The sequence below is a fragment of the Notolepis coatsorum genome, assembly GCF_963971535.1.
Source record: "Notolepis coatsorum genome assembly, chromosome: 15".
NCBI lineage: Eukaryota > Metazoa > Chordata > Actinopteri > Aulopiformes > Paralepididae > Notolepis > Notolepis coatsorum.
In genome coordinates, this window is record NC_140179.1 from 27171041 (window position 1) to 27194322 (window position 23282).

Genomic DNA, 23282 nt, shown 5'->3' on the forward strand with positions numbered 1-23282 from the left:
GTAGTAGTAGTAGTAGTAGTTGTTGTGAAGGATCAGATTAAACCGAATATATATATTTATTTATATATATATATTTAAATAGTGTTTGTATATCGTTTGATATCCCCTGTATATTCCTTGTACAATATGCACTGAATATCCCTTTAGTCTACTAAACAGCCCATAATAGTTTCATTCTACCATTGGACGAGAACCTGGCGCCAGGTTGCCATACCCCTAGGTTCAAGTTCAATCGTGCCGCCCAACATGTCGTGGCAAGCCCCGGTTCCGCGTAGGAATACGTCTGGCGAAATACGAATGGTACTATTTGTTCATAGCGCATATATATATGGCGCAAGTAAAGTAGAACTTTCTTTTAGTCCAGTTCTTTACCCTCCAACAGAGTGACAGACGCGAAGCCTCACCCACGACGCACGTGTGGTGTAGTAAGGCCTAATTGGCCTCAGAATAGGCATTGAGATATCGTGTGGATTAATAGTTGAATAGTCATAGTTTGGCACTATACCGTCGAGTTGGACGTATTCTATTAAACTAACAATAGTCTATTTATGTATGGTGCATCGTTCGGTTAGAGTTATAAAGTTATCAGTACCCCCATCGTTCCTGACGTTATCTGGACGCTTAACCAGGCTGGGCAGACCATTAGTGGTGCTTGCATCCGAGGAGCTCCGGGCCAGGGCGACTGGACCTGTATATTGGATTACTCTACCCGGACGACGGCGAGCCTTCCACGGCTTGGATTATGCTTTGGGTGCTTTGATTATTCCATGGATAACGGCCAACACTGCGGAGTGTTGGAACTACCCCCCGGAGAGGACTCCAGGTGAGACGGCGCTCTACACCAGTGAGGTCGCCTCACGTCTCTCCGTTGTGGACCGGCAGCTACCGTCCACCAGAGGGTCCAGCTGTATTCGTCTGCGGACCGAGGTTCTGTGGGCACCGTGTTCAAGACTTTGAATTCTCCCAAGAAATCGTCGGCCAGATGGGATACCGCCAGCGGCTTCTCTAACCCCCCCCCTCCTACTGTCTTACAACCAGCGGGACCCCCCCCCCTTAGTGTATCCAGCTATAATCATTTAAGTACCATCGCTATAGTTCCTAAATATCCAGGTTGTATACTTACTCCCTGCGTAACCAGAGATTGGACATTCAATGTTGATTTACCTACGAATACTCATTTGCCATACAAGTGCATATTTCAAATCATAAGTGTAAACAAGTGAACGTTGTATATACCTTTTGCTATATTAAATATTCGATTTGTACATTTGTGTGGACTTCGTTTCATCAGGTGGGAAAGTGTTCATCATATTTATATCATGTACTGGATGGCCAGAAGTTAAAGTACAAGAGGTAGTGGTATTAAATACCATATCTAACAATACAGTCATGGAATTGTACCCCTCAGTTACAATTGGTCCTTCGAGCCGGAGGGTAACTAGTGTAATATTAATATAGTGTTATTAATATTGAAATGGCCAATGATGAACACTCCACGAAACGGTCCTCCTAACCTAGAACGCCCGCGGCGCAGACGACAGCCACCTCAGTACTTAGAGGATTACACTGTCAGTCAACTACCTAGCCTTCGACAAACGGTAAACGCGGTAAAAGTAGAAAGTAAAATTATGTCTGACCTTAACGACCAGGTTTCCCCGACCACAGAGGCCCTAGTAGGTCCTAATGTAACTGACCAAGCTCACAGTGGGGACCAGGAGGGAGCTGACATGCCTTTACCCCCCGCCACTACCGAAGAAGTAGTCCCCGACCAGCCCCGGGAGGAAGACAACCCTACAGAGAGAGAACTCTGCACGGAAGAAGAGGAGGAGAGCGCCGAGGAAATAGAGCTCCAGGACTCCCCAACGAGTACACCCAGGAGCGGCTCACCCAGGAGCGGCTCACCTCCACAACCGCCTTCCCCCAGCGAAGCGGAGAGGATGCTACAACAGGCGTTCCTCGTCAGCCTGACAGCCTCTACCGAACGCGATCGACTCCAAGCACAGACGCTTAGCGAGCGCGAACATTTTACTATTGAAAGAGAACGCCTCCAAGCGCAGCAACGGAGCGAAGAAGAGCGCATACGCCTGGAGATGAGACGCCTTCAGACGGAAATTAATATGGTAAGAGACCGGGCCGCAGCAGAGCGCGCCGCCGCCGAAGCAGAGCGCGCCGCCGCCGAAGCCCAGCGCGCCGCTGACGGTGCCCAAAGACAAGCAGAGCGCGCCGCCGCCGAAGCCCAGCGCGCCGCTGACTATGCCCAAAGAGAAGCAGAGCGCGCCGCCGCCGAAGCCCAGCGCGCCGCTGACTATGCCCAAAGAGAAGCAGAGCGCAACATCGATCTCATCCAGCGACAAGCCGAGCGCGACAAGTTACGGGCGCGGATAATGAAGCGGATGATCCCCAGGGCAACACCCTCTCCCTCCGCCAGGGGTTCAAGGAACTCGTCGAGACAACAGTCAAGGGCAGCGTCTCCTAACCGAGCAAGAGACCCTGAACTTGACCAACAGACCAAGCCTATACCCCCCGCAGACCCCCTTCCCAGACCGGTCCAAGCGAGACCCAGCTACAAGGAAGGAGCGGCATACACTGCGGAGAAGCTAAATAAACGACTACAGGATCTGGAAGACCTGATAGAGGAAGAAGAGGGAGAGGAGGAGAACCAAGCCCGACGACAGCACAGTACTCCACCGGACCAGGAGGTCCAGTACAGCCCAGGCTATACCCCCGCGGCGCTGCGCTACAGACCCCCGACTCTATTCACGGGTGAGCACGACGCACGACCAGCCCCGAGGAATAGCACCTGGACCAGCGGGCCATGGTACCCTGTCGGTACCAGCCCACAGAGAGGCGCAAGAGGGGACTCGCCTAGGAGGTCTCTCCCCCAACGCTCGCCGATGTATCCGCCATCCACGGCGTCATACATTGCCACACCGCCCACCAGACGGAGTGTGTACAGAACACTCGCCAGACAATATGACCCGTTGGGATGTATTCTACCTTACACCACCAGGGCAAAGAGGATTGTACAAGCACTATGGGACAAGGACCAGGGCTGGGACGACCCAATACCCGCACACCTTGCCTCAACATGGAGAGAGTGGGAGACGGAACTCCGCTCACTCCCAGGCGTCAATATACGCCGCAGCTACTTCCCATCCACAGTGAGGCCAGAGACATGCAAGATTGATCTACACGTCTTCAGCGACGCCTCCGAAGTAGCCTATGGATCGGTGGCCTACTTGTGTGCCCAAGAGAAGGGAGGAAAGATACACACTGCCTTCATCCTGGCCCGCTCAAGAATAGCCCCACGAAAGCAACAATCTATCCCACGTCTAGAGCTCTGCGCAGCCCTAGCAGGAGCGCATCTAGCCACGTTAATCCAACGTGAACTCACCATTCCGGTGCACAGAACAATCTTGTGGTCAGATTCCACGACAGTACTCACATGGATCAAGTCTGATTCATGCAGATACAAAGTCTTCGTGGGAGTCAGAGTCACCGAGATTCAAGAGTTAACAGAAGCAGCGAGCTGGCGGTATGTGGACACCAAACACAACCCAGCTGACGTCATCACCCGGGGAATGTCTCTGGATGACCTAACCCGTCGCAACATCTACAGTGACGGACCAGAATTCCTCAAGCTCCCGGAAGGAGAGTGGCCTACGCCCACCCCACGGGAAGCAAGTAACGAGGAGGCTGAGAACAAGAAACCTATGTTCTGTGGACTGAGCACAGTCGCCTCCACAGACCCCAACATAGATGACTGCATTACCCTAGAGAGTGCGCAGCAAAGAACATTCCTGCGGCACCACCCAGAGATTCAGTCCACCACTGACATGTCAGCAGCTGACTACGAAGAAGCAGAACTTCTTCTACTACAACGAGCCCAGAGAGACTCGTTCCCCGATGAGCTAGACTGTCTACAGGGAGGAAACCCCGTCCCATCAGACAGCAGACTGCTCCACCTGGCACCAGAGAGTGACGCCCATAATCTCATCAGAGTGGATGGTCGCCTGCGGAGAGCCCCCGATCTACCGGATGATATTAAGTACCCGATCGTCTTGAACAGCCGACACAAGGTCACAGAGCTGATCATAAAGAAATACGACGAGGATGTACACCACGCAGGAGCAGAGAGAGTCTTCGCGGAGATCAGACGTCGTTATTGGATCCTGCAAGGGAGAGAAGCAGTGCGGCGCTTCCAGCGAACCTGTCTAGACTGCCGTAAGTGGCGCGCGCAGCCCAGCATACCACGGATGGCTGACTTACCCCCCTGTCGCCTCCGACTCGGCGACAAGCCATTCCACTCCACAGGCATGGACTGCTTTGGCCCGTTGTATATAAAGAGAGGAAGAGGAACCGAGAAGCGGTGGGGTATTGTATTCAAATGCATGACCACCAGAGCGATACATATCGAGCTCCTTCCGACCATGAGCACAGACTCATTCCTTATGGCCTTCCGAAGATTCACATCACAGAAAGGAAAACCGTCTACATTGTTGTCTGATCACGGGACAAACTTCAAAGGCGGAGAAAGAGAGCTGAGAGAGAGCTTCCAAGCTATGGGCCCAGAACTTAAGACCCACCTCGCTCCATCCCAGATTGACTTCCAGTTTAATCCCCCGAACGCACCCCACTTCGGTGGAACCTGGGAACGAGAAGTACGTTCTATAAAGACAGCCCTGTACGCCGTGCTTGGGGCCCAGACTGTGGCGGAGGAAGTCCTAATGACAGTCCTCACGGAGATCGAGGGAGTATTGAACTCAAAGCCCCTCGGTTACGTCTCCAGTGATGTAGCAGATGTCGACCCAGTCACCCCCAACACACTCCTAATGGCGCGGCTGGACCCCGCGCTACCCCAGACAATGTACAGGCCTGAAGAAGCGAACGGCCGAAGAATGTGGAGGTACAGTCAAGTACTAGCTGACAAGTTTTGGAGCAGCTTCCTACTCCACTACCTACCGTCTCTACAGACCCGCCAGAAGTGGGTAAAAGAGAGAGACAATTTGACAGAAGGAACAGTCGTCATGATTATCGACCAGTCACTACCCAGAGCTATGTGGCCGGCTGGCCGCGTAAGCAAAGTGATCACCGGTGCCGATGGCAAGGTCCGAGCAGCTGAAGTACTCGTCCAAGGGCGCACTTACACACGACCCGTGGCGAGGCTCATAGAACTGCCCCGACTCCCAGATACTATCGATGATGACCATGACCCCATGACTTTGTGAGTTGACTGACCCTTACAGCGGACCTTGAGTGGTAGACAGTGCGGTTAATCTGTCTCTGCTTAGCTAATTAGGTGGGACTAATTAGGGGGCGGCTGTTGTGAAGGATCAGATTAAACCGAATATATATATTTATTTATATATATATATTTAAATAGTGTTTGTATATCGTTTGATATCCCCTGTATATTCCTTGTACAATATGCACTGAATATCCCTTTAGTCTACTAAACAGCCCATAATAGTTTCATTCTACCATTGGACGAGAACCTGGCGCCAGGTTGCCATACCCCTAGGTTCAAGTTCAATCGTGCCGCCCAACATGTCGTGGCAAGCCCCGGTTCCGCGTAGGAATACGTCTGGCGAAATACGAATGGTACTATTTGTTCATAGCGCATATATATATGGCGCAAGTAAAGTAGAACTTTCTTTTAGTCCAGTTCTTTACCCTCCAACAGAGTGACAGACGCGAAGCCTCACCCACGACGCACGTGTGGTGTAGTAAGGCCTAATTGGCCTCAGAATAGGCATTGAGATATCGTGTGGATTAATAGTTGAATAGTCATAGTTTGGCACTATACCGTCGAGTTGGACGTATTCTATTAAACTAACAATAGTCTATTTATGTATGGTGCATCGTTCGGTTAGAGTTATAAAGTTATCAGTACCCCCATCGTTCCTGACGTTATCTGGACGCTTAACCAGGCTGGGCAGACCATTAGTGGTGCTTGCATCCGAGGAGCTCCGGGCCAGGGCGACTGGACCTGTATATTGGATTACTCTACCCGGACGACGGCGAGCCTTCCACGGCTTGGATTATGCTTTGGGTGCTTTGATTATTCCATGGATAACGGCCAACACTGCGGAGTGTTGGAACTACCCCCCGGAGAGGACTCCAGGTGAGACGGCGCTCTACACCAGTGAGGTCGCCTCACGTCTCTCCGTTGTGGACCGGCAGCTACCGTCCACCAGAGGGTCCAGCTGTATTCGTCTGCGGACCGAGGTTCTGTGGGCACCGTGTTCAAGACTTTGAATTCTCCCAAGAAATCGTCGGCCAGATGGGATACCGCCAGCGGCTTCTCTAACCCCCCCCTCCTACTGTCTTACAACCAGCGGGACCCCCCCCCCCTTAGTGTATCCAGCTATAATCATTTAAGTACCATCGCTATAGTTCCTAAATATCCAGGTTGTATACTTACTCCCTGCGTAACCAGAGATTGGACATTCAATGTTGATTTACCTACGAATACTCATTTGCCATACAAGTGCATATTTCAAATCATAAGTGTAAACAAGTGAACGTTGTATATACCTTTTGCTATATTAAATATTCGATTTGTACATTTGTGTGGACTTCGTTTCATCAGGTGGGAAAGTGTTCATCATATTTATATCATGTACTGGATGGCCAGAAGTTCTGTATCGTTAGTGGCTTAGCTTGGCATCGCTACTGCACTATCTCGCGTACGTGCACGCGTACTGAATAAACCACAAATGTACCTCTAATACCAGTATTAGTCTGACCACACCCCTCATCAGCTTACCTTCATAAGCAGGTGTGTGGTCACCTGCTCTCCTCCTTCTCGCTTTCACCACAAGGAAGAGGTGCCTCGGTAGATCCCCACACTTGACACCATGATGGAAGAAATTGGATTAGGAACAGCTTGGGAAACAAGGATACGTTGACATCATATCTTTATTTTCTCTCTCACTATTTTCGAGAAAATACGGCGATATTGTCTTCGTACTGGAGTGTCTAGAAGATGATGATCATTCTAAAAACCCTCCACCGGTTTTCGTATTGGGAGCACGCCGCTGCATGCTTCTCAACTGCAGTTCCTTGCTGTGTTTGTTGGGGTGAAACCTGTCAGGCCTCAGCTGAACTGTCGGACATGCCGCTGTTGTGAGGAGCGGTGCGTTCCAGGTTGGGTGAGTAGTGTTTGCTGGCGGGCTCCACTTGTCTGTTAGTGCTATGGGGGCTACTTGACAAAGTTTATGGAAACCGGCCCCAGGCTAGGGTCCTTTGTTTAGCCGCCTAGGCGACAGAAGGCCTTGGTCTGGCGACCATTGTAGTTTTAACTAGTGGGCCGCGACCATTGACACTGGTGATCCCTGTGTGTTCTGGACGAGTGGATTCTCTCTGTCACCGTGTTAAGACCCCATCTTTCATATCCAAATGAGAGTATTCCTTCACGAGGGGATATGTGCATGTAATGTGCGATAGCGGCAGATTCATGTTCAAAGTCAGCTATACAGGCCAGTTGGTACTGTGCTGATTCCGCCGGACGTGGTAATGTCACCGTTGTGAAGCGGTGTTGACGTCTTGTTTTCTCTTTTCTCTTAAAAAGTGAGGAGGGGTTCAGAACGGCGGCCTGTCTGGGTGAGTGTTATGTCATTGTTTACATGTTCATGGCTTACGGTTAGCCGGTCAGTGGCCTGGCGCGGGGTAGCTTGGCTTCTCGCGCGCCGCCGGGAGCTCGCTTCTGATCGCGTGCGTCGTTAGATCGGCGTCTCGCGAGCGGAAGCAATAGCACCCGAACGGTTGGAGCAGCCGTTAGCTTGATGCTATTCTGTTGAACGTGCTTTGATTTTAACATGTTTTACACTCTTGACCACGACGTCATCCTTGACAGGGGATGTTCGTCGACCCTGCCTGAGCCTAGACGGGGATTGCGTCAACAAAGAGGACTGTAGCGACTGGTGGAGCGGCGACGCTGCCCGGGTCGAACAACACAGGACGGCTGTGTTCTACGGTGTCTTGTGACTGCACTTCGCTGATCTGCGTTCCGGGTAGGTACGGGGTTGGCCAGACCTCATAACACGTCTTCTGGTTTTACTTTGCTAAATGTATTGTGAAATAACGGTGTTTTTTCCCAAAACGTGTGTTGTTGCAATGCATTTGGGATACGTTGCGGGTTGTGTGTGAGCTGTTTTTGTCACTGGCAGTTAGCTTCTCCGTGCAGATCGTGATGTATTGATCTGGTTGTTGTGTGAGAAACATCATGGTGTTTATGTGTACCGTGTACTCACTACTAAGGCAACTGACCTATGAAGCTATGCTTGGTGACAAGTGAGTAAAAGAATGTTCTTTCTCAGACTGTAATGACAATGGACAGTGAGTTCACACATTAACAGGTTTTCCTGTTTTAACTGGCCGTATTGAGGGTAAAATAGGAGGATTGTGTTTTTCCCCCCCGGTTCCCTGGGGACTTTATCACCTCCTATCAGACATGTTGTGCATTAATTGTGTCTTTTGTGTGGTAGGGATACGATGTGACTCTTAGCTTGATTGCTGAGGTTGTGCTAAATCTGCTGGAGAAACTTATTTCCTAAAGGGAAATTGGTTTGGTTGCTGTCATGTGTGCTTAGCAAGGCCTGTGGTCGATACTAATCAAGAATGATGTATTCTCTCATTGTGAAAAAAAACGGCGTTCCTCTGTTGAGTGTTTTTGCCATTTTTTGTAGGTGATGATGGGTTGTGTGTGTCATGTGACCTACAACTGGGTTGTACTGGCCACAGAAGCACATGTGTATGTTGGACCGGGGTTCTTAGAGCCTTCTCTATTCTGTGTTTTTCCTTAGTAAAAATCAGATAGCAGGTTAGCTCATGCGCTGTGTGGAGCTGTGAAACGCTTCATAGAGCTGACTATGACTGTGTCATATTCTCTTTTTGTCGTTACGTCGTATCATGGGTGTGGGGTCGTAAAGGGGTGAACTGGTAACCTTTCCTCTCCCCATTGTTCTGTCGGTCAGGGGTACACCCCCTGTCCTTCAAGGTTCCCGTCACGTGCGTTACGGGGGGGGGGGGGGGGGGGGGGGGGGAGGGAGTTCCTGGTCCCACGGCCTGGTATATTGGGCGTGTGCACCGCAGGAATTCCCCCGCCATAGAGTACGTCACCGTGCGCGTCTCTGTTGGTAGGACTTCCGTGTGCTGTTCAGGTCCATGTGATGGATCTGTTTTCAGGGGGGGTGGTCAGGGCTCCTCCTCACCAAGCGCCTACTCAGGCCTTCTGTGAGTTCGGACTCCTTCTTCCATGTGAGGAAGCCTCCATCAGAGTACAGAGCCTTCCTCCTCAGATTGTCAAAGTGAGTGGACCCTCTAGAAGGGTCCTTTTCTATTGTATGTATATTCGATTCAATTCGTTTATTGAGTGTGTATGGGTTCGGTGCCTCTTCCCCGGAGGCCCTAAAACCAGTTTTTTACATGGCTCAAGGTGCAATATATTCTTTTCAATCTGTACAGCTCGCGTGGGAAGTCTCTCTGGGGATCCCCGTCTCTTTCCTATGGGAGGGTGGTGGGATGTAAAAATGTGAACATTTTTTACCCCGGCTGTGTAGACTGGGATACATACTGTTGATGCTTCCTTCTTTCTATTCCAGAAGTGTTGGAGTTAGGGAGTGTCACACCCCTCTTGTCGTTCCCCTGGGCGCCTTGGGGATTCAATGACAGGTCTAAATAGCCTGTTCATTGATGGGGGTGTGTCCCGACGCACGTATAGTGCTAGCTCGCTGTAAACAGGCGATTGACTGGCACGCCTTGGTTGCTTGTGGTTGAAACAGCGTTTTTATAAAGCAACTGAGATGGGGGTTTTTCCTCTTCCGGCGACCACATCCCATGACCTGGGTGGGTTGTCGACGGATTCTCGTTCATGTCTGGGGGATGATGACGGGATGGATCTGAACATATGTAGTGGGGTCTCACGCCCTTGGGGTGGGCCACCAGGCGCGGTTCGTCCGAACGTCTGGGTGGCGCCTTCTTTTCATGTTAAGATCAACACGCATATCTGCCCTTCTCCTGGAGTAGGCATGTCGGCGTGGTTAGGGCACGGGACTGGTTCTGGTCACGCTGGTCCAGATCAGTTGAACCCGTTGTCCGCCGGGGATGCAGATCTGCTGTTCTGGTACCCTGAGGGACTTGGGCTTTTTTCAGGGGGAAAAATGCCAGGTCGGTCTGGGTGTCACAGGGTTAAGCGCTATGGAGACCCTGGTTGGGTATGTTTTTACTCAGCACTGTCGTCATGGCTTACAGCCATGCCATTCTGTACGCGCTCGATCTTGTCGGATCTCGGCCGCTACACAGGTTGGTCCTGGTTAGTACTTGGTTGGGAGACCGCCGGGGAATACCGGGTACGGTGTGCTTAGGGGCTGGTTCTCCATTATTTTTCGCTCCTCTCTCACGCATGGCGAAGAGGGGCCTGTGGGGGTGGTTTTTTGACCTCCTCTGGTGACCCTGTGCTTCCCGTACCGCCAGGCCCGGTCCGAAGTGATGTTTGCGACCCGTAGGCCTGGGTTAACCCTTTTTGGAAACTGAAACACTTGTACTGCGGTATAGCCGGTGTATACCCGCAGGTGTGTTTTGGAGTTTTTTCTTGAGGGGTTATAGGAACAACCACCGCATTGGGTAACACCGAGGTGGTTGATTCCCTGGTGTGTTGGAGCAGTGTCAACTCCCGGGTTCACCGTTTGAGGGTGCCCCTGCACGTTCATGACGTCTGCCAATCGTGTCAGCCTTCTCTGCCTCGACCCCTCTGGGTGGGGGTTGTTAAATGGAGGCTTGGTCATGCAACACCGCCAGCTTACGCTCCTTCCGCCGGGGCGGCTGTGTTCAGCTGTCCCCTCTGGCGCCTGTCTCGTCCGCAGTCTCCAGGCTAGGGTTAACAGCCTGTTGCCTGGTTTTTCCCCGGTGCGCTGCCTGCTTCCGTTGGTTAACCTTTTTTGTGTGCTTACGGCCATGCTGACTGCCTATTCTGCAGGGTCAGTGTGCCAGGCGGTGTACTATTGGGGGGACGGGGCCCGCTCGGCTTACGGCCATACCGACCTGAACACGCCCGATCTCGGAAGCTGGGCAGGTTCTGGCCTGGTTGGTTCCGCCTGGGAATACCAGGTGCAGTAACTGAGGGGCCTTTGTCCGAATACGCTGGCGATGTGGGGGGCGGGGCACTACGTGCCCACCTGGTGGGGTCTTGATGCTGGCATCATGGACTTCTCCGGGCCCCCATTCTAGGGAGTCCGGTCCTTTTGGTGGGTCTGGGTCTTCCTTCGTGCTCCGCTGCTACGGCCTTGCCACGGGGTTGGGTTTGCCCTTGACCCCGTGATTCTGGGGGCAGTAACGAGGTTGTTCCTCCGTTTGTTCCCGGGTGGCATGCGGGTTGTGCGTGTGTGTAGTCGTGGGGTCAAGCCACGGTCTGCTCACCCTGTGCGTTGAGTTGCTTGAGTGCCTCTTCGCACGGTCGGGTCCGTCGCCCTCCCGTGACGTCCCTAATAGGGGGGCTACCCTCCATTAGGGGGGGTCGGGGGGGCTCGGCCCTCCCTGTTCTGATGGTTTTGGGGGGCTGTCAGCGGGGTGTATTTGTCAGCCAAGTGGCTCCGCTTGGCCTCCCTTGTGCAGTAGCGATGCCAAGCTAAGCCACTAACGATACAGAACGTTAGGTTATGACTATAACCAAGTTCTGTTAGTTAGGGGCGATGCTTGGCATCGGACGGCCGCTGCAGCCCTTGTCCTCACCTTGTGGTGAAAGCTTGGGAAGGAGGAGAGCAGGTGACCACACACCTGCTTATGAAGGTAAGCTGATGAGGGGTGTGGTCAGACTAATACTGGTATTAGAGGTACATTTGTGGTTTATTCAGTACGCGTGCACGTACGCGAGATAGTGCAGTAGCGATGCCAAGCATCGCCCCTAACTAACAGAACTTGGTTATAGTCATAACCTAACGTTAAAGTACAAGAGGTAGTGGTATTAAATACCATATCTAACAATACAGTCAGGGAATTGTACCCCTCAGTTACAGTAGTAGTAGTAGTAGTAGTAGTAGCAGTAGTAGTAGTAGCAGCAGTAATAGTAGTAGTAGTAGTAGTAGTAGTAGTAGTAGTAGTAGTAGTAGTAGTAGTAGTAGTAGTAGTAGTAGCAGTAGTAGTAGTAGCAGCAGTAATAGTAGTAGTAGTAGTAGTAGTAGTAGTAGTAGTAGTAGTAGTAGTAGTAGTAGTAACAGTAATAGTGATGGTAGTAATAATAATAATAATAATCATAATAATAATAATAATAGTAGATAGTAGCTCTATTATGATGTGCCTGCGGACTCACAGGGGAGGGGTCGGGGGACCAGGCCAGGAAGAGCCACTCGTAGCCCTGGTTGTTGGTGGAGTCCAGGCGGTAGAGCAGGTAGGAGGGCATGTCGTCCTCCAGCAGAGGCAGGACGTAGGCGTCGTACTCCTGGTCCCACTTCTTACACGCCTGCCTGGTGCCGCCCAGCACTAGCTGCTCTGGAGACACAAAGACAGAGAGGACAACGGCTCGATGAAGATGAACCAAAAAGCTGGCTGGGAAAAATGCCATTTTGTTTTGCTAGACCAGCGGTTCTCAACGAGGGGCGCAAGGAACCCCAGGAATTCCTGTGGTTACGCGGAATAATGGGGAACAGTTTATAATCACTATTTCATTCAGAACAAGTTGGAGAGAATAGAAACGACTCTAATCACAGGGTTCACTCTCTCCACTGTCATCTCCCCGTCTTGTGGAATTCTGGACAAAGTCATATCTAAGAACAAACATCTTCTCAAAATGGTGGTCCGTGAGACAAGACTATCGTTTATCCATGTAGGGGTTGAGAACCGCTGTGCACACTATCTATGAAGTATTGTGAGGATAGTCATAACCATTTATAACATATTTCAATAGGGCTGAACAATTCACCGGGTTTATAAGAAAACACAAGATACTTGTGCCCTAATGATAAGGATAAGAGTTCAAGGAAGAAAGCCCAATCCCATTGCCACCTTTCATTTGCTCTAGGCCCTTTACAGTAACTCTAGCTTTCTGCACACAGCTCTTCTCTCTGACTCGCAGGCTGGCTTCAGTACCATCTACATCCCCTCCTACAGTGCTTTCCCCCTCCTCCTCAGTGACAGGGTTACTGATATCCTGTGAACTGTGGGTTTCTACCTGTCACTGGACTTCAACCGACTGCCTTCTACTGATCAATGTGATCGAACCTGCACTCCCTCTACCAAGCACTTCTTGCTTCTCTGATGTATTCTGAGGCCTTTTACTGTTGTTACTTTCTGCCACAAGGACACACCTGGAGCTTCTCTGCCTCTACCGCTCCACCCCTGCCCTCCAATGATGCATTCACCCTACTCACAGTGCTGTTCTCCAGCAGGTCTCCACGCCCTTATATGGGAAGCTTCCTGTCTCTTCATTCCCACGCTGTCTACCTGGGTCAACCTACACACCTGAGACCCATCAGGTCATCACAGAGCCTGGATATGAGGCCTGCGCCCCTGCCACTCCCCGTCCGAGTGTCGCTTCACCTACCGTGGTACTAGCACTCTAAACCTGTATGCTTCCTCTGTCATTGAACCTGCCCTGTTCTAACTTTGCTCTCTCTGTGTGTAGGATCACACAACCCCGGACTACTCCCCATCCCCACCCGTGGACGTCTCCAGCCTGGACACTGCCTGGTGTCACTTGGAGTGACCTTCCTAACCCCCTTGTTGTACATTCAGTATTTCCAACCTTGTCAAGCCTGGTACCTATTAAACACCCTAAACCGCCTCATTCTCCTGTACCTTGTGTTCTGCTCTTGGGTTAAAACCTAGACGCCACCCTAACATATAGTTCTAGTTCTGGTCTGAGAGTCTCTCCTTCATTGAATAGCTCATCCACACTCATAGTCCTGTCCGTTCCATGGTTCGTAACCCGTGAGTCATCTTCCACCCCCACTCTTGCAGACTCTATAGGGGTATTTTTCCTGTATTGGTCGTAGCTCTTTTGGGTGCAGTGAAACTGTTGTCAAACTGAAACAGTCTGCACCAACGCTGTAATGGGATTCCAACCCAAGCCAGCACCGATGGGAGTCCAATTCCCTCCTGTCAGATGTCTTTCAAAGCCAGCACATGGACTTTCCCTAGTTGTCAGCATTTTTACAATTGTTTTTAATGTACAAAAGCGCAATAATATTAAAGATTTCGATTTTCTTTTTTAATGCTGACAACTAGGGAAAGTCCATGTGACAGCTTCGAAAGACATCTGATGATGTAGTAGCGAAACATCCAAATCACAGGAGGCTGCAATATGAGAAGCACGTTCAGTCACAGACTCATACCCCCCCGACACTCAACTAACCGCCTCGGCCAGTCCTTCATACCAGCGGCCATCGGGCTCCACAACAGTGGGCAGGGACTTCTGCCAGACATCCAACTACAACTACTAGGAACCTAAAAGGACAATAATACTACCTTATGCATACTGCACCTTATGTGAATACTGTATACTTCAGTTAGTTAGTTAGTTAATTATATTGATTTGTTATATTGTTTACACTGCTGGTTTTTACTACCTGTACCTCCCCTTCCCCTCCCCCATGCTGCTATGATGCCTGAATTTCCCCAAGGGGATCAATAAAGGAATATCTTATCTTATCTTATTTGTTAAAGGCTAAATGTGTGTCAAAATACCATTCTAAATCAAGTATTGTGGTGCTGCCAGCCTACAAATGGTAACAGATTTAAGACATCTTTGTTCGGTCACACCACGAAATCACACAAATCAACGAAAATTTGAACAACGATGCAAAATAAAGATCATTCCCTCTTATATTGTGAATCAAATCACAATATCAGTCAAACATTATCGCAACTAGGTATCTCTTTTCAAAATTGTTCAGCCCTACATTATCAATTGTTATTAGTAATATTAGTAATACCTCATAATGGCCATATCAACAGCCAGACTTTAAACTATGACAGGGGCAGTATGCTTGCTATAGCTCTCGTACACTGTTATATATCTCATTACCCATTGTAATCATTGTACTGTTTTATTGCACTGTTTTTATTCTGTCTATTTTATGCTCATTTTATGTTTATTTTTACTGCGGGAAAACAGAAAAAGGGTCGGTGTACCCTAAAGGGAAGATCAGCGTTATCCTATTTTAATTAGTTTTGTTATTACCTGCATTGCTTTTACCCCTTTCTTACTCTCTGCATTGCTTTTATTCTGTACGTTTTATGCAAATGTTATGCCTATGTCTATTTTATGTCTATTTGATGTCCATGTTATGTCCATTTTACTGCTGTGAAGCACTTTGGGCTACAATTCTTGCATGAAAGTTGCTATACAAATAACTCGACTCTGAACTCTGTTGCAGATACTCAATTTATACCTACCTACTCACTGTCTACCCATATACTCTGTATGATAGCATGTACAACAGTGCTGTATATACCACATATTTACATGTATATGTACCACACACACACACACATATATATATATATATATATATATCCATATTTGTCTGAATATACATGCATATAACCCCTCTATATACTTGCTTGTACACCTGCATATATATATATGTATTATCACGGCATACATACCTATCCACACCTGTTAGTACTTACATAGTCCTTTACTATACAGGTATCTATATCTGTACATATCCTACTCTTACAGTTACGCTGCTGGCCAGTACGACTACTACCTAGTGTCTTCATACCTGTATCACTGTACATATTATACAACTCTCAACATACATCTGATTAGCACTACACTCAGTAGTACTAATTTGTATTATTTTGTACCCAGTTTAATCACCTGTACATTGTATATTACTGTTGCACTTTACTGTTACATTTGCACTCTGTTTCGATGGATAACTTAATATTTTCGTTGTACTATAGCCTACTTGTGCTGTATGATGACAATACATTTGAATCTAATCTAATCTAATACAAGTAAAGTTTTTTATTATTATTATTAGTATTACAATCCATTATTGTGCTGTGTCTAATGTCAGAAACCTCTCTGCGTTCTCCTGCGCCCTGGTCCAGGGTGACTTACTGTAGCTCTACCCAGTTAGTGACTCACTGTCCCGGGCTGAAGTGTTTACGTTCCGAGATGAATCAATCTGGGGAACGTTTTATTCTCTTCTAACCAGCGTGTACCCAAGGTTAAACATTTAAAGGATACACATGATGCACTCAAATGATCTCATCTCGCTCCCCGGCGAGGCCCAGAGGAGGCCGCCGGACAGAGCGGAGAGAGGACCCGAAGAAGCCTTTTACTTTGGCAATAAAACAAAGTGACATTGTGGCGTTACCAGCCTCGCCCCGGGCAATATATCAACATGCCAGAGAGCCTCTCTCCTATTGCTAGGATACGTCCGACAGAGATGGTCCCACACCTGTTCCGAGCTAATATGTAAAGCAGGGCGCGCGGCCAGATAGCATCAGAGCTACACAGTGGTTTGTGGGGGACATTTTAATAGGTCCCCCAATTATTCTGGTGGAGAATTTTTTTTATGTTACAATAAGCCAAGCAGGCTCAATATAATTATATATATATATTATATAATATAATATAAACAATATAAATGGGATGAGGTTAATGGGGCAAGCTACCTCATCCCATTTACCTCATCCCATTTATACTGTATTGTAAACACTCTGCATTGCACATTGCACCACACGCTACCTCATCCCATCTATACTGTATTGCAACTACTCTGCATGCATTGTATATTGTACATATGCATATTGAACATTTCTGTCTTGTTTACACTTGTTTAAGTATTTGACTTTCTATTTTATACTTATTATGCTTTTTATAATGATCTATTTTTACCTATAGCACACTCTCAGGAGCTAAACAGAAAGAAGCATTTCATACAAAAGTATCCTGTATTTCTGTATGACAACTAATAAAGAAACTTGAGGCTCCTATAGGACACTGTGACATCAGTGATATCAGCCCATTCAACCCCGCCGCACGACAACCAACATGAAGGCACTGATGCATAATAACAAAGCGCTGGCTTATCTATGCTGCAGATATCAAAGAGAGCAGCCTGCCCCCCCCCATATACAGTGGATGCTCGGGGCGCTCCTCTCTGTGGTGGAGTGGATTGAAGTGACGACGAGCCTTGTCTTACCACTAGCGATGACCACCTTGATGAGCCGGTAGGCTCCGTTCCTGGCCTTGGCGAAGACGTCTCGCACCTCCTCCGCCGCTGTCAAGACAAACGAGGCCTTCTTGAGCACAGAGGGGAAATACGTTGAATCGACATACATACAGCTTGATGGTATCACTGCCTATAGCGGCCTAAAGCCTGGGACCTTTCTGCTGAGGCGGACGTGCATCTGGAGATAACAAAGCGAACTCGTTTTTTCAAGCTGTCATTATTCTAAAAAGTCTGCTTTTTTTTGGTAAGAAATTAAATGCAGGTGGAATTGTGTATCTATCCAGCAATTATACCTACAACTCTTTAATGCGAAGGGTTCATCGAGAGGGCATTCTCACAAAAAAATAGTTTGTGACAAGATTTGTATTTTACATTTACATTGAGTGATTTAGCTGACGCTTTTAATCCAAAGCGACTCACAACTCTATCAGCTGAGTAACAATGTTCATCAAAGTGTTGAGTGATACAGTGTAGGTTAGTTTATTAGGACAAGTGTATGACAGTACTGTAAGGTTACAGTTAGGGTTAGATTTGAATGAGTGTTTTAGTGTTAGTGTTTTGAAATAGGCTCCCTATAGCAAATGTGCTCTCTTGATCTCATCTATAGACTGTGTTTAGATGATTGGTGGGTGGGGGTGATGTCGTGCAACAAAAAGAGCCTGACCCGAATGTTGCATATGGCCACACACAGCTGTTACATAATAAACACCCATGGGCACAGACAGTTGCATCCAAATGATCTCGTTGCGAGAAAAAAAAATAAAAATCACTCTTTGGCCTCATGATAAACCCCCCTCCTCCTATAGTAGTCAATAGGACAGGGCCATTCAAAACGTCACTCCGATTCGCTTCAATTATCCTCCTCATGAACAAGCGTTTATTGTTTCCTCTGGGAAATACCGTTGTAACTTCGGGTCTATCTACGGATATTTGCAGCAACGCAACAAGCCCCCGATACGAATGAAGCGAATAATCTGCAGTCGATTCGCCACCATGACCATATTTGTACAACAACGCATATCTCGGTACACTTGTCATGCATTCTTCTCATTCATAAGTGCACCGGAGAGAGAGAGAGAGAGAGAGAGAGAGAGAGAGAGAGAGAGAGAGAGAGAGAGAGAGAGAGAGAGAGAGATAGAGGTTTGTAGTCTAGCTGATGATGCAGAACAAAACTACAGGTTTATTATCGCTCCCTCTGATGATAATCCCGTAGTCATATTTCTAAAGCAAACCGCGATGGTATCTCCAAAATCCGTTGATGTCATTAGTTTTACCTTGAATGCCGGTTTGATGGGACATGGTCTCTCCTCTCTCTCGCTCGGCCGGATGGGAGGTAATAATAAAGCGGTCGACCGGGGAGGAGGACGGAACCAAATTGTACAGTAAGTAAGCCCGGCTTGGCCGGCGTGACGTCATGACGCAGGGGGACACACTGTATCACGTGATGGAAGGAGTGGCTGTGGGGAGGGATGTTATTAAAAGAGTCGTTACATTGTTACAACGTTGTTGTTCTAAAAATACACTAGGCGTGACTGGACCCTCATTCAAGCATTCAAATGGAGATGATGACTTTTTATTATTATTATTATTATTATCATTATTATTATTATTATTATTATTATTATTATTATTATTATTATTATTATTATTATTATTATTATTATTATTATTATTATTATTATTATTATTATTATTATTATTATTATTATTATTATAAAAACATAAACAATACTGTGTGCCACAATGATATATTCAATTCGTATAGGCTATATATTGTTTCTGAATCAATGAAGTTAGGTTAAGGAGAGTCAGGATGAAGAAACTAAATTGCAGGGCTCCCCTCTGAAGCAGGGAGTGGTAAGGGACTCCACCCTGCCCAGTGGGGTTAGAATTACACAGACAGACAGACAGACACACACACACACACACACACACACACACACACACACACACACACACACACACACACACACACACACACACACACACACACACACACACACACACACACACACACACACACACACACTAGACACAAGCGGACTGTGGTCCGGAGAGTACCTTGAGAGTTTAGCCCCCCATCTCCCCTTCAAAGTGTGTGCTGGTTGTAGGTGATAAAGCTACCTAGAAAATACAGTCAAGAATCACTGACATTCACATTTGTATATTTTTGAGCATTTCTTTAGCAGAATATCTCACCCTGACTGGCTTACCTTTGAACAAGGGCAAAGGTTTTTAGAGACAACCTCAGAATGACCTGAAATAAAATTTCACCAACCTAGCAAGTATAGCCAAAGCGGGGAGCACTGTGGGTAAATCAACTGTGTCCAGCAGCCACATAGCCCATTAACCCTTTCACTGCCACACGACATAAGGTTAACCCTTTACTATCACACTACCGACGGTTACCGACGGTAGTGTGCTAGTAAAGGGTTAACCTTCTGTAGTGTGGCAGTGAAAGGGTTAACCGGCTGTTGTGTGGCAGTGAAAGGGTTAACCTTCTGTGTTTTGTCACAGTGAATGGGTTAACCGGGTTAACAGCGGCACGGTGGTGTAGTGGTTAACACTGTCGCTTAACAGCAAGAAGGTCCAGGGTTCGATTCCCGCTTGGGGATCAGGTTTCCGCATCGCCAGGTACCCAGGTGGGGTATCTCCTGGGCCTTTCTGTGTGGAGTTTGCATGTTTCCCCCCTCCCGATAAGAGAAACCCAATGGAAAAACATGCACAACAGATCGCTGACGCTGTCGCGTCCTTGGCGAAGACAGACAGGAGCACTTGGATTGGTCCCCGGACGCGGCCCCTCGTCGACGCCCTGTCTGCTCCCGGCTGCCCTTGGGAGGAAGGACGACGGGATGTATTAAGTGCAGAGCTCAAACGCATCGGCGACTGAGAAAAAGACAATGCATGTGTGTGTGTGCTGCTCCCATTGCATGTCCAGTTCGTTGCATGCCAAATAAAGACCTCTAAAGAGGTCCTGCATTAGATTAGAACCGTTTGGAGGGCGGCTACGTGGCGTAGTGGGCAAGGCGCTCGCCACGAATGCAGAGACGCTGGGCTTGCCTGTTCGAGCCCCACGCTCCACATTGCTTTCAGTTTAGCTGGTCGTTCATACTAATACACATTGGCCGTATTAGGGGGTGGGAAACTGATGGGTGGGGATCGGGCGTTGTGGACAGCGACTCCTACAGGTCGGTTGGTGCGCCTGCGCAGTAGAATCAGGAAGTGTCGGGGGCAGCGTGAGCCTCCCACGCGTTACTCCTCGCCACTGAGAGATCGAGCTGCGCAGGTGAAAAGATGCGACTGCTGTTACCTCAAGTACCGGAGGGGACTTGTGCTATGTATGACTTAGTCCACATTGCAGCCAGCTTGTGGGAGGCAAGAAACAGCGTTCGTGACAGGGGAGGGTTGAATTGGATGATACGAAATTGGGATGGGAGAAAAATATAGAAAATGGGAGAAAAAGTGGATAAAAAAAAAAGATTAGAACCGTTTGGTAGTGCGGCAGTGAAAGGGTTGAAAACAAGCAGCTTTAAAGGTACATGTATAGGCTGACGTGTCAACGTGTATTGTGTCTCAATGGATATAGCTGGTCTACTTTCAACTTTATAAAAAGCAATAGTTCAAAAGAACCGGGTGAGTGAGCTAGACTGAGGAGGATCAGGGTGTGTGTGTGTATGTGTATAGGCGTGTGTGTGTGTGTGTGTGTGTGCGTGTGCGTGTGCGTGTGCGTGTGCGTGTGTGTGTGAGTGTGAGTGTGTGTGTGTGTGTGTGTGTGTGTGTGTGTGTGTGTGTGTGTGTGTGTGTGTGTGTGTGTGTGTGTGTGTGTGTGTGTGTGTGTGTGTGTGTGTGTGTGTGTGTGTGTGAGTGAGTGAGTGAGTGTGTGTGTGTACACTGTAACATCTTTGGGTGGGTGGGGGACACTGTACAACTGTACAAGCAAAACTGTACATTGGAATATTGACAAGACCATACTTGGTCATTTACTGGAGGGGGTTGTGTTAGGACATTTACAGGGGCCAGTTTCGAATTGCAGTCTCCCGTAGTTGTTTTTTGAGAGTGTTTTTGAAGGTGGGTAGTGATTCACATTCCTTTACAGCTTTGGGTAGGGCGTTCCACATTGATGTGGCATAATTGCGAAACGTGTTTAGTCCCTTGTTTGAGCCGAATCTGGGTTTAACATGATTTGTGGAGCTCCCTCTGGTGTTGTGATTGTGGTATTCACTGACCTTTGGGAAGTATTTTGACATGTACATGGGTACCTTGGTCGTGTAGTGTATCTTGTAGACCAGGCCCATTGCAAGTTGCTGTACTCTGTCGTCTACTCTAAGCCATCCTAGGTTGTCCAAGTGGGCAGGGGTGAGGTGGGTTCTAGGAGTAAGGTCAAGCAGTAGTCTGACCAGTTTGTTTTGAGATGTTTGTAATTTTGTTTTTAGCGCCTTTGAGGTGCTTTGGTACCATGAGGTGAAAGCATAGTCGTAGTACCCTTGAATGAGTGCTCCTGCCAGAGTCTTCAGGGTATTCTTGTTTACCAGTGAGGAGATCCGGTACAAGAATCGAGTTCGTTGGTTGACTTTTTTTTATTACATTGGATGCCATTTTGTCTCAGGAAAGATTTGCCTCTAGGATGGAACCCAGGTAGGTAATATCTTCTTTCCTTGTGACAATATTGTCACCCACTGTAACTGAGAAGCCGTCGGTCTTGCTGAGTTTGTCATTTGAACCGAAGAGAATGGACTCTGTTTTACCCATGTGTAATGATAGTTTGTTATCAGCGAGCCATATGCAGATTTTGCCTAGTTCTGAGCTGAGGGTTTTTTCAACCTGTAACTTGTTCTTGTCAGAGACCAGCAGGGCTGAGTCGTCCGCAAACAGGAACAAGTTGCAGTCACAAGCTGACGACATGTCATTTGCATAAATTAGGAACAGTAGCGGACCTAGTATGCTTCCTTGTGGAACACCACAGCTCACTGTGAGGGGGGGGATAGGGTACCGTTTACCTCCACCATCTGCTCTCTCCCGGCCAGGTAGGATTGCATCCAGCTCACTGATAGACTATCAAAACCAATTGCTTTTAGCTTGTCAATCAGAATGGTGTGATTGACAGTGTCGAAGGCCTTTTGTAGGTCCAGCATGACCATGCCGCAGTATTTGCCCGCGTCCACCTCTTGTTTGATGTGGTCGTTTAAATAGAGAAGGCATGTGTCAGTGGAGTGGGATGTTCTAAAGCCAGATTGGAATTCGTAGATTCGATTTTTTTCTGCAATGTATTTTTCGACCTGTTCGTATACAATCTTTTCCATGACTTTCGAGATGGAGGTAAGGATAGAAACAGGGCGGTAGTTGCCTGGGTCTAATTTACTGCCTTTTTTGTGCAGGGGTGTTACTCTCGCAATTTTGAAGTCCTTGGGGACGTGTCCCTGTTTTATGGAGAGGTTTATTATGTGTGTGATGACTGGGGTGATGGCGGCTGCTGAGTCTGTGAGGAATTTGGAGGGGATGTTGTCATGGCCAGTAGCCTTGTTAGGTTGGAGGGCGCCCAGTTTTTTGAGTACCTCATCTGTTGTTACCATTTCCAGTTTGAAGTCGTCTTTGTGGATCCCTAGGTTCTTGTAGTATGCTATATGTGTTCTACCCCATAATGCCCTGAGTGGGAGGGTAGTTTGTTTACCAGTGTTGTGGCTATGTTTGTGAAGAAACTGTTTAAGTAATTGGCTACATCCAGCTTGTCTGTGATGAGCGTGTTGTCCGTCTTTGTTTATGTTTGAGAATCTGGTTTTAAGTTTTTTACTGCAGCCTAGTTGGTTATTGAGTAATTTCCAAAGTTCACGTGGTTTGTTTTTGTTTTCCTCGGTTTTGTCATTGATAATTTTTTTTTGCTGTTTTGATCATGGAGTTTACGTCATTTCTTAGTCTGTTTCTTTCCAGTTTGAGTTCAGTCACATGGGCTTGGAGTTCACTGCTCGTGCTTTTGGTAAGCTTTGACTGACTTTTACGAAACTCAGAGCATGTGTGTATTGTATACACAGTATGCGTGGGTAAGTGAGTGTGTCTGTCTGTATGTCTGTGTATGCATATAGGCTTGCGTGTTTGTCTTTC

At 48.0% G+C, this 23282-nt stretch overlaps 1 protein-coding gene across 1 annotated transcript in view; it reads right to left on the reverse strand.

Moving 5' to 3' along the window:
• Positions 1-18543, reverse strand: part of twf1b (twinfilin actin-binding protein 1b) — a 45268-nt gene extending 26725 nt beyond the window's left edge. Inside the window, exons 1-3 of the mRNA XM_084330307.1 lie at positions 18461-18543; positions 17157-17234; positions 12308-12486 (exon numbers count right to left, since the gene is read on the reverse strand). Of these exons, the coding sequence (XP_084186433.1) occupies positions 12308-12486; positions 17157-17234; positions 18461-18485 (282 nt within the window). The 5' untranslated portion in view covers positions 18486-18543. The remainder of the gene's footprint in view (positions 1-12307; positions 12487-17156; positions 17235-18460) is intronic.
• Between the last annotated feature and the right edge of the window lie 4739 nt (positions 18544-23282).